Source organism: Bufo gargarizans, chromosome 4 (assembly GCF_014858855.1).
Source record: "Bufo gargarizans isolate SCDJY-AF-19 chromosome 4, ASM1485885v1, whole genome shotgun sequence".
In the NCBI taxonomy this organism is placed as follows: Eukaryota; Metazoa; Chordata; class Amphibia; order Anura; family Bufonidae; genus Bufo; species Bufo gargarizans.
The window spans coordinates 357,960,890-357,972,997 of NC_058083.1; the positions used below are offsets into that span (position 1 = coordinate 357,960,890).

The 12,108-nt window shown below is 43.0% G+C and overlaps 1 protein-coding gene across 1 annotated transcript in view; it reads left to right on the forward strand.

The window, feature by feature from the left end:
* PHF10 (PHD finger protein 10) overlaps positions 1-4,471 on the forward strand; it is a 119,061-nt gene extending 114,590 nt beyond the window's left edge. The window contains exon 13 of the mRNA XM_044290038.1: positions 3,858-4,471. Within this exon, the coding sequence (XP_044145973.1) occupies positions 3,858-3,943 (86 nt within the window). The 3' untranslated portion in view covers positions 3,944-4,471. The remainder of the gene's footprint in view (positions 1-3,857) is intronic.
* Positions 4,472-12,108: the final 7,637 nt, after the last annotated feature.

Here is a 12,108-nt window from a genome sequence, read left to right on the forward strand (position 1 = left end):
TTCACAAAAAACTACTGCCCACTACTGCCCACAGGGTTTTGAAATACAAGCAATCAGTATATTACAACACATACAATGTAAGTACAGCAACCAATCGTTCACGCCCCCAGAGGACCAGAAGGGAGACTGCGACACAGGACAGATACAACACATCCCCACAATGCATCATGGTTTCCTCCTCTGTCCCGGAGACAACCGAGGAGCAATCCAATTATCTCTCAGGACAAAGGGGAGATCACCAATACACATGTGGAGACAACAGGACAGACCTCAGCTATTTAAACGCACAATGGGACAATAGAAACATACCCAGCATATTCCTCCCAAGCTGACAAGTTACACTTATTATAAATTGTTATAACTTTGTGAGTTTACATTGTCCATACATATAACTTACATCAATTTAAACAGTATAACTTGGGGACAAACCTATCCAAAATTCACTTGAATAGGTTCAGGGGTTTAAAAGTTAGTATGGGCCATAATCCTGGGGCAAGAGGCTTTTAAACAGGCCTCTCCAAAACCCAGTGGCGAGGTTGGTTTCGCCACACCTGGCTTTGTCGATTGAAGTAGAGAGGTATCGGTAAGTGTCCAAGGAAGCCGAGTAGAGAAGCCAGGGTGCTAGCTGGGGCCTACCCTCTGTACACTTAAAAATTATGCAAATAAGTTTGAAAACTTAGTATTTTTGGACTACGCGAGGCACCTGTCTGTAGGACGCACCCAGGTTTTAGACAACATAAAATAGTAGGACAAACTTTTTAAATAGTTTACATTAAAAGTTCATTCTTTTCCAAAAAAAATTAAAGTACTCCCTCAAAATCTTCATTCTCTGACCTGTTAGAAAGGTGTATCATGTAAACAGTGACTGTATTTGCCAGCTATCCCCCCTCCCTTCTGATCCTCAGCTGTGTCATGTGACTAACACTCTGACTTTCCAAATAACACAGCATCTTATGTGTGGACAGGAAGACAGTTCCTCTATGTATTCCTATGGGAGCCTCAATGTCAGTCTCATAGGAATGAATAGAGGAGTAACCGACTTCCTGTCCTGTGTCAGTTGGAGATCATAGTGCTGGTCACATGACAGCAGAGACTCAGAAGGGAGGTTATATAGTCACTGGCAAGAAGATTACCTTAACTACAAATTACATCATGCACTATTCTAACAGGTCAGAGAATGAAAATGTTTGTGGAAGTGCTTCTTTAAACCAAATATTTTGTCACTGCCAAAAAGGGTGAGTGAATCGCGCTTTGGATCCAAAGTCAATTTCTTCCCCAGCTTCATTTATTTATTTTTTTAAATCAAATAATTTTTATTGAAGTAAAAATAAAAACAAATGTTTTCAGTAAATACAATAACAAAATCCTCCATAACCCAAACATTGTAGGAGATGAGCAGCAAATCTAACATTAGTCAGATACATTAGAATAAGTGCAATACAAAGAGTACAGTAGTGAATTCAAAAGCGGAGACAATGGAGACACGGGCAGACCCGCAATACCAAGTCCATAGACAGACTAGCCAAGATGGTAATTATGGTTTAATAGCAAAGGTAAGGGAGATAAGAGTGAACTCCCCCCCCCCCCCCCCCCCCCGACAAAGTACATTGAGTGATATGTATGGCTGGTAATCTTAGCCCCTGTATTCAAGAATAGGGAGACAATGGCACATTCCCGATACACATTTCTTTGACTTACATCCATATATTGTTAATCAGGTTTATTATCTTAGACCAGTACCCATGTAGAGTGTTGCATTGCCAGATGATGTGGAACAGCCCAGCGTCATCCGCCCTGCATTTCCGACATCACAAGTCAGGGCGACAACCTATCATCTTCAAAAAGAGTGGCAACCTGTATATTCTATATGTAAAAGAAAAATGTGGGATAATCTAGCCGCCTCACTCAAAGACAGGGTTGGAGTCAATGCCAACACCTCCACCCATTGAGCATGTGAGCTTAATGCATGTCTAAGCTGTAAGTATTTGTAAAATTGTCTGGAATTCAACCCAAATTCTACACACAATTGTTCAAATTGCTTTAAAGTTCCCTGGGAGTACAAATGACCCACATTCCACAGCCCCTTGCGCTCCCAACCCTTGGAAGCCTGACAACTGAGCCTTCATTTTGGGATTATTCCATATCGGGGACAGGTCGAGTAAATCCGCCACATTTAAAACTTCCCTATATTTAGTCCACACAGTTCGCATTGATTTAAAAATTGGGAGAGCCCTCACTGTCTCTGCCACATCCTTTTCCAACACCGTTATTGGGGTGTTACAGCCAGCGACCCACAACCAATTCTCCACTCCCTTTCTATACTCCCCAACCTTTTAAAATGCTGTAGTTGAGCTGCTAAAAAATAGAGAGAGGGGTTCGGCAGAGCCGGACCTCCCATGTCTTTACCTCTTTGTAGAGTCTTGTACCGGATCCTACTGTACTTGGCCCTCCATACCAAAGAACGGAAGATCTGCTGTATCTTGTAAAAGTGGTGCTGGGCCACCCAAATTGGCGAATTGTGAAGTATATATAATAGTTGTGGCATAAAAATCATTTTCCGACCCATCGCCGACAGAGGAAGTTTATTCCATACATCTGTTTTCATCCCAACTTCATTTTAATGCTGTACAGAGAGAGACCTGTCTGAGGCAAATTTTGTTCAGGCCAAAGTCTTTCAAAAGTTCAGTGAAGAACTTCAGCCTTTGATTCTACAACTTTGAAAACTTTATAAAGGGAACCTGTCACCTCCCAAAGCCATCCCAAGACACCAGCAGTACCTGCCTGTAGCGAGCAGCGTGTTTCTGATTATGCCTTTTTTTCTGAAGGCAGATGCAGCAAAAGTACTGAAAACTTTGTTTTATCCCCCGCCCGGCGTGCTTCCCCACACATGGTTGAAGGCAAGGGTCAGCGGCCTCCTTTCTTCAAGTCACGGTAACTACGCCCCCTTTCCTGTGACTGACAGCGCTTACGCAGAGAGTTCGGCAAAGCAAGACAAACAGCCGGCTGTCAGTCGCAGGGAAGGGGGCGTTGTTACCGTGACTTGAAGCAAGGAGGCTGCTGCCCCCTTGACTTCAACCATGTGTGGAAAAGCGCCGGGCAGTGGATAAAACAAAGTTTTCAGTACTTTTGCTGCATCTGCCTTCAGGAAGAAAGGCATAATCAGAAACACGCTGCTGGCTACACGATGGTTTTGGGAGGTGACAGGTTCCCTTTAAAACAGGAATCTGAAGTCAGACTCTGTACAGAGTGGTACCTCGGACAGGTCTCCATACAGCATTAAAACGAAGTTGGGTAACTAATTGACTTTGAATCTTGGATCCGAAGCGCGATTCGCTCTACCTAATCACTATCGCTGGTATTTGTCAAACTAATGATATAATACTAACATTTTTAAGGCTCCATTCACAAGTCCATGGTGTGTTGCGGACAAGAATAGGACATGTTCTATCTTTTGCAAAGCTGCGGACCCGAAGATCGGGGCCGCAAATGCGGATAGCACACTGTCCCCTATAGAAAATGAATGGGTCCGCACCCGTTCCGCAAAATTGCGGAACAAATGCGGACGAGTGAATGGAACCTAAGAGTACAGCTAGCCATACACAAATGTTTGTTGGCCAAATAAGTTGACCATTTTATCTGTATGGTGGTCCCACTTGACGGCAGATGTCTGGGGTAAGAAGGGTCAGACATGTTGGATTTCAAGCTACCCTTGGCCGAGCGTACATGTGTATTGTGTATGAATGAAACGGGAGAGATGCATAGCTATTCCTCATCTGTGGCAAAGTCTAAGCCAACCCCTTTTAAATCATAATCGTTAGACAAGTCTTGGTAAATACAAATCGGGTCTTTCATTTCAGGTCGTTGGATATGTGACTGCTGTCAAAATGTCCCAGCAACGCCAAAAAAAGGAGCGAAAAGGGGCAAAAATAGTAAAGAAGGATAAATCCATTTTTACTCCTACATATCGGAGAATTGCACAAGCCTTTAAAACGGTGCTACACAACAAAATACTATGGCGTGATCCTTGGAAAGATCACATATGTACCAATTTTTCACCTTTTTACACCAAATGAAATATTTTAGAATATTTTAATTTTCCTAGCATGCTAGGACTTCAGGTGAATGCCCATCTATTATGGGCAAACCGTTGTGCATTTTGAAAAATCAACACAAAAAACATACCTCACACGAATAGGCTTAAAGTGAAAAAGGCTGTGGTATGTACTGATAATTCCACGCAGCCTACAACCTGCAAGTTGAACTGTCTTTCTTAATAGCAAACCATAAAGTGCTAACTTTTAGTTGCACCCTTTGCATAGCCGCTGTAATTAACAATAATGAAATCCTTGCTAAGGCTGCTTTCACACTAGCGTTCGGGGCTCCGCTTGTGAGTTCCGTTTGAAGGCTCTCGCAAGCGGCCGTGAACAGATCCATACAGCCCCAATGCATTCTGAGTGGATGCGGATCCGCTCAGAATGCATCAGTCTGGCAGTGTCTGCGCTAAGCTCCGCTCAGCAGGCGGACACCTGAACGCAGCGTGCAGCGTTCGGGTGTCCCCCTGGCCGTGCGGAGGCAAACGGATCCGTCCAGACTTACAATGTAAGTCAATGGGGATGGATCCGTTTGAAGTTGACACAATATGGCTCAATTTCAAACGGATCCGTCCCCCATTGACTTTCAATGTAAAGTCTGGACGGATCCGTCTGAATAACTTTCACACTTAGAATTTTTCTGAAATATAATGCAGACTGATCCGTTCTGAACAGATCCCATCGTCTGCATTATAGGAGCGGATCCGTCTGTGCAGATACCAGACGGATCCGCTCTGAACGCAAGTGTGAAAGTAGCCTAATACAGAGTAGTCGTATGCTATGTACTACTCGTACTCTTAGGGCTAGTTCACATTGTGAATTTTGTTTGTCTAAATCCCTCACGGGAGAAGCCCTTTGGTTTGTGCAGCAGGTTTTCAATTTGGATTCAGCGGACCTGCTCGTGGTTTAGCCCCATTGACACCTGTCATGTTTTCCAGCAGCCTCCTCGTGGTCACCGTGCCAATAAAGAACACATCCTTACTTGATGCCGTCATATAATAAGCGCCTGCATGAACGAGCGCCACCTCCTATTGAAAACTCTAAGGGCTGTTTCACATGAGCGGATGCCATGCGTGAATAACAGCCAAGACCCGATGCGGACTGCAGAAGCACGGTGCATTAACATGATTGATAATGCTCCGTGCCTCTGCAGTCTGCTTCGGGTCTTGGCTGTCATTCACGGAGCGGATGTCACGCACGGCATCCGCTCATGTGAAACAGCCCTTAGAGGGGTTCTTGGCACTTAATCTGTGCCAAATTCCTTGGACATAAACGTCTATGTGAACTAGCCCTTAATGCTGAGATAGTATTAGTATTAGTTCTTAATTTCACGTATAGTACTGACTTTTTCTGCTCTTTTGTTTTTAGTTTTTTTTCCTATATGCGAACTCCCAAAAAAGGAGAAGGCCTGCGTTAATATCCACTATGAAAGGTGTACTAGAAGGCTGGGGTTACATGGCAATATGTGCAGCAAGTCTGTCATGTGTGTCTGCAATTTGCTGTCACATGGCTGTATTAGAGCTGAGATTTGACTCACAAGCTGCTTGCATTGTGGTCTATGATGACAGTCACGTGTGACTTGAAACCAGACATGTAAGTGTACTTTTACACTAGTGTTTTTTGCTGGATCTGGCAGGGTTCAGCAAAAACGCTTCCGTTACTGATAATACAACCATCTGCATCTGTTATGAACGGATCCGTTTGTATTATCTGTAACATACCCAAGACGGATCAGTCATGAACGCCATTGAAAGTCAATGGGGGGCGGATCAGTTTTCTATTGTCAGATTGAGCCAGAGAGAACTGATCCGTCCCCATTGACTTGCATTGTGGGTCATGACGGATTTATCTTGCTCCGCATCCCAGGACTGAAAACAAACCGCAGCATGCTCTCCGGTATGAGAACAGAATGCATTTTGGAGCTATTCCATTCTGTTCAGTTATGTTTCGTCCCCGATGATGAATGGGGACAAAACGGAAGCGTTTTTCCGGTATTGAGACTCTGATGAATCTCAATATCTGAAAATATTAACACTAGTGTGAAAGTAGCCTAACAGTGTTAGAATTTTATTTTTTACACTGGTCAACTCAGTCATGGCCGGTCCCATAGCGACTCCATAGACAAACAGTACAGAAGATGACCCAGTGCGACATATGCCACCCTGTAACTCCAGTCTAAAGTTTAAATTTTTTTTAAAGTATAGTTCTATTCGTTTTTGTGATTTGAGATGCTTTGAAGTGGTGATGGGGACCATTTTTAACCTAATGAATTATGCTGCTTGGAAATTATTTAAATTACTTTAAAATCTTAACTAAATATACAGATGTCACATTTTAAACAGATTTCTGTGTTTTAATTGTTTAATTTTTTATTTTATTTTTTTAACCGTTTAGCCTACAAGAAAGTGGTCGCTGCCCAGTTTCACTACATTTAGCCTGTAAGGCTGGTGTCACAGGTTTTTTCCCCTGGTATTAGATTTTATGTGCATTTTTTTTTTTGCGTGTAAGCTATAATATAAAAAATGGTAGCTCAAGATGTTTTATAGGATATATTAAAGGGGGTATTCTCACTTGAACCTTTCATGGCCGAGACAGGTATAACCTGAGTAAGTACCATCTACAGGTTGCCGAAGTTAAAAGGTTATACCCATCTTATTCAGTTGTAGCATAGGCCCATTCCTATCTCCAGAATGGTGCTCCTGAGCATGCTCTGCTTTTTCTTTTTTTGGAGTCCCATATCTGTGCTCTCTCCTTCACTTTGTTGGACCTGTTCTCGAGATAGGAACTGGTTTCGGAGTTGGGACCCACACCTATCTGACATTGATGGCATATTCTGGGTCTGAGGTGGGAATACCCCTTGAAAGGAGTTGTGCCAAGTTTTTAAATGTTGTGTACACCTACAGAGGCAATTTTTGTTCATGACTGCATTTGCTAAAAATTTATATTTTCATTTGTCCTTTATTAAAAAATATTGAGCCATTCTGTCACAAAGTGTTAACTTTCTCTAGCTGTGTGAATCATACTTTCACTTTGTGCCAGTCATCTAATAAACCTTATCTCTAAGCTACAGAGAGGTCATTAATACTCATTTAAGCCATGGGGGGGGGGGGGGGGGGAACAGGAACATGCTGTCGTATACGCCGATCCAGAGCATCCCAAACATGACATGTCCGGTGAGTATGCTGGCCATGCAAGAACTGGGATGTTTTCAGCTTCCAGGAATTGTGTACAGATCCTTGCAATATGGGGCAATGCATTATCATGCTGCACCATGAGGTGATGATCATGGATTAATGGCACAACAATTAGCCTCAGAATCTCATCACGGTATATCTGTGCATTCAAAATGCCATCAGTAAAATGCACCTGTGGTCGTTATTTATAACATACGCCTGACCATACCATAACCCAACTGCCACCATGCGCCACTCGATCCACATTGATGTCAGCAAACCGCTCAGCCACACACGCTGTCTGCCATCTGCCCTGAACAGTGAAAACCGGGACTCATCCGTAAACAGAACTTATCTCTAACGTGCCAGACTCCATCGAATGTGAGCATTTGCCCACTAAAGTCTGTTTATGACGAGGAACTGCAGTCGGGTCCAGACCCCGATGAGGACGACAAGCATGCAGATGAGCTTACCTGAGATGGTTTCTGACAGTTTGTGCAGAAATCCCTTGGTTATGCAAACAGATTGTTGCTGCAGCTGTCCGGGTGGCTGGTCTCAGATGATCATGGATGTGAACATGCTGGATATAGAGGTCCTGGACTGGTGTGGTTACACATGGTCTGCTGTTGAGAGGCTGGTTGGATGTACTGCCAAATTCTGAGACTGCTTATGGTAGTGAAATAAACATTCCTTGCACGGGCAACAGCTCTGGTAGACATTCCTGCAGTCAGCATGCCAATTGCACACTCCCGCAAACGTTGCAACAGCTGTGGCATTGTGCTGTGTGATCAAACTGCACATTTAGGTGTCCTTTCATGGTTGTCAGTATAAGGCACACCTGTGCAATATTCATGCTGTCTAATCAGCGCCTTGATATGCCACACCTGTGAGGTGGGATGGATTATCTCTGCAAAAGAGAAGTGCTCACACAGGTGAGAATTCCAGCGCGCGTGCAATGCGTGAGGTGATCACATTGCACCAACACTGAATCTGGACCCATTCACTTCAATGGGGCTGTGCACATGAGCAGTGATTTTCACGCATCATTTGTGCGTTGTGTGAAAATTGCAGCAGGTTCTGTATTCTGTGTTTTTCACGCAACGCAGGCCCCATAGAAATGAATGGGGATGCGTGAAAATCGCAAGCAAGTGCGGATGTGGTGCGATTTTCACACGTGGTTGCTAGGAGATGATAGGGATGAAAGCAACCCTGGACCCCATTATTCCCTGTATTATTTTCTCTTATAACAGTTATAAAGGGAAAAAAATAGCATTCTTAATACAGAATGCTTAGTAAAATGTAGATTGAGGTGTTAAAAAAAAACTGCCTGTTACAATTGATCGCGCAGCCAGCATCCTCTTCTTGCTGCTTCTTTCAGAACCTGCAAAAGGACCTTTGGTGACATAATCGTCAGAGCAGGTCCTGCTGAATGAAGATAGAAATTACGTCACCAAAGGTCCTTTTGTAGGTCTTGAAAGAAGCAAGAAGAGGATGCGAGCTGTGCCATCAATTGGAACAGGTAAGTTTATATATATTATAATATATAATTATTATTATTTTTTTAACACCTCAATCTACATTTTGCTAAGCATTCTGTATTAAGAATGCTATTTTCCCTAATAACCATGTTATAAGGGAAAATATTAAAATCTACAGAACACCGATCCGAAACCTGAACTTCAGTGAAGTTCAGGTCTGGGTACCACATTCAGTTTGTTCTCACGCGCGTGCAAAATGCATTGCACGTGCGCAGAAAAACTGAACGCAATGCAATCGCATACAAAACTCACCCCACTCGCAGGCAAAATAGCATGATTTTACCGCGACACACTCTCATCCTATCCGGCCGCACACGTGACGCCCATGCGAAAGAGACCTAACACAGATTTAGACAGATTTGTGAACAATATTTGAGAGTAATGGGTCTTTTGTGTATGTAGAAAATGTTTCAGATCTTTGCGGTCAGCTCATGCAAAATGGGAGCAAAACCCAAAGTGTTGCATTTATATTTTTGATCAGTGTAAGTATAATGCAATAAAAAAAATATAATTGCCCCCCAAGGTGTACATAGCCTTTAAAGGGAACCTGTCACCTGAATTTTGGGTATAGAGCTGAGGACATGGGTTGCTTGATGGCCGCTAGCACATCCGCAATCCCCATAGCTCTGTGTGCTTTTATTGTATAAAAAAAAAAAAAACTATTTGATACATATGCAAATTAACCTGAGAGGAGTCCTGTCCCTGACTTATCTCACGTACAGGACTCATCTCAGGTTAATTTGCATATGTATCAAATTGTTTTTGTTACACAATACAAGCACACAGAGCTATGGGGACTGGGTATTGCGGATGTGCTAGCAGCCATCTAGCAACCCATGTCCTCAGCTCTATACACAAAATCCAGTGACAGGTTCCCTTTAAGTTATCCCCCATCAACAGAATAGGGGATAACTAGTTGATCGGTGGGGGCCCAACCACACTGCCATTAATTCTTTATGGAGAGTGCCAGAGTTGGCTGACGCAGTGTCTTTTTTTTTTTTTTTCTTCAAATCACAGTCCGAGGGTACTTTCACACTTGCAGCAGAGGATTCTGTAACGGAACTGCCTGCTGGATCCGTCAAAACTTATGCAAACTGATGGCATTTGTCAGACGGTTCAGGATCCTGATCCGGTGTCATCAGGAAAAACTGATTTGGAATTTATTTTTCACATTTTCTGCGGTCTGAGCATGCGCAGACTGCAATGCCAGATCCGTTTTGCCAGAACACTCTGGGCCGGATACGGCATTAATTCATTTCAATAGGAGAAATTCTGGAATTTTGGACTGAGATAAAACCACAGCATGCTTTAGTATTTTCTCTGGCCAAAAAACGTAAGAGGGACTGAACCGATGCATCCTGAACAGATTGCTCTCCATTCAGAAAGCATGGGGATAAAACTGATCAGTTCTTTTCCGGTATTAAGCCCCTAGGACAGAACTCAATGCCAGAAAAGAATAACGCTAGTGTGAAAGTATCCCATTTTATTTTTTTTATCCTCAATGCCTACACAGCACTGCAGGTGAAGTCACATTCCTCTAATAAAAAGACTAGGCATGTAAAAATAAAGTCTACAGTTGTCAGGCCAATTTAGCCCAAATGAAGCCATTAATTCCAAGCTCACAGTAACAAAGTATGGCACGTTGTAAGGGGAAGACACCACGACTATAATGTTAAAGCAAGAAATAGAAAATAACTGCTATAGACTCTCTAGCAGTTATTTTTTATTTCTTTCTTTAATGTTTAATGGAGGTGTCTGGCATGTAGCCCCTGCCTGACTGGAAGACCATTTTACAAGTCATTGACTATGTTCACATCCCCTGTAATGAAGAGACACATGACTACTGGCAGCTAATGTTTTATTTCCAAGCCATGTCCATGCAAGAACTGGACGGCTAGAAATCCCTTTCTGACCCTACTCTTGTTTACATAAAATGTATCCTCAATTAACAAATTCTATATACAGAAAAAGCAACCTCAAATGTATTTTGGTTAAAAAAAAAATAGTTCATATTGCAGCTCCTGATGTTTCCTATTTAGGCCTCTTTCACTTGAGCGAATTTTTCCGTGAATCGATCCTGACGCATTCCATATTGATCATGTGAAAGAGGCCTTAGACCAACACGAGTACTTGCCTAACAAATATGGGCTATGCTATAGTATAGCCAACAGCAGTAACACTTGATACTCTCCTTTTATAGACAAGTGTACCAGTGAGACTTTAAAAGCATTGGGGGATGGGTATCTGAAGTCTGTGTTAGAATAATTTTCTCCAAATGTATCAACTGTTGCACATAGTTTGTTAAAAGGCATTTTCTAAGGGCTGTTTCACATGAGCGGATGCCGTGAGTGACATCCGCTCCGTGAATGACAGCCAAGACCCGATGCGGACAGCAGAGGCACGGAGCATTAACATGACTGATAATGCTCCGTGCCTCTCTGTGATCTCTTTACTACGAAATCACAGCAAGATAAAGTTGTCACTGTGATTTTGTAGTAAAGAGGTCACAGAGAGGCACGGAGCATTATCAGTCATGTTACTGCTCCGTGCTTCTGCTGTCCGCGTCGGGTCTCGGCTGTCATTCACGCACAGCATCCGCTCGTGTGAAACAGCCCTAAGAGTTTGATATTGATGACCTATTGTCAGGTCATTAATATTATTAGATCAGTGGGGTCCAACTCCCAGCAGCACTGCCACATGGCTGTGTCTGGTATTGCAGCTCAGGCCCATTCACGTCAACGGGACTGGACTGTGTCTAGGCCGTGATTGACAAACACATTGTCACTGGCCTAGGACAACGCTGATCGGTGGGGCGTGAGGAGGATTGGTCATCAACACTGAAAACCTCTTTCTACTTGGCACTTTTGGCTAGAACTACTACTCAAATTTTTTACACCACCCCTCTACTGGAGTCGGCTTAAAATGTTATAATAACATAGCCACAGTGATAAATTTAGAGCGTAACTAATTTTCAAAGCTAACCACACACACACTTTCCAAAACTGGTTTAAAAATGCAAAAAGTTGTAAAGTTTTGTGACTTTTTAAAGATAAGAGTCTGAAATTCAGGGCATGGTATATCCCCATTGTCTGCCCATATAAAACAGAGCCGCATGGTTTAAAATAACAGAAATCGGGTTCACCTTACAGTTCCCCTGCTGTTCTTCACCCCCCAGGTTTCTGCTTCCTCGTTGCGGTGGTGACTCATTTGAGACAGTGATTGGCTGGCTGAGCAATAATGTGCTCCATGATAAAGGGGACTAGGAATTAGAGACTGGCATTTGACCTGAAAGTGTCGGACTGGTGA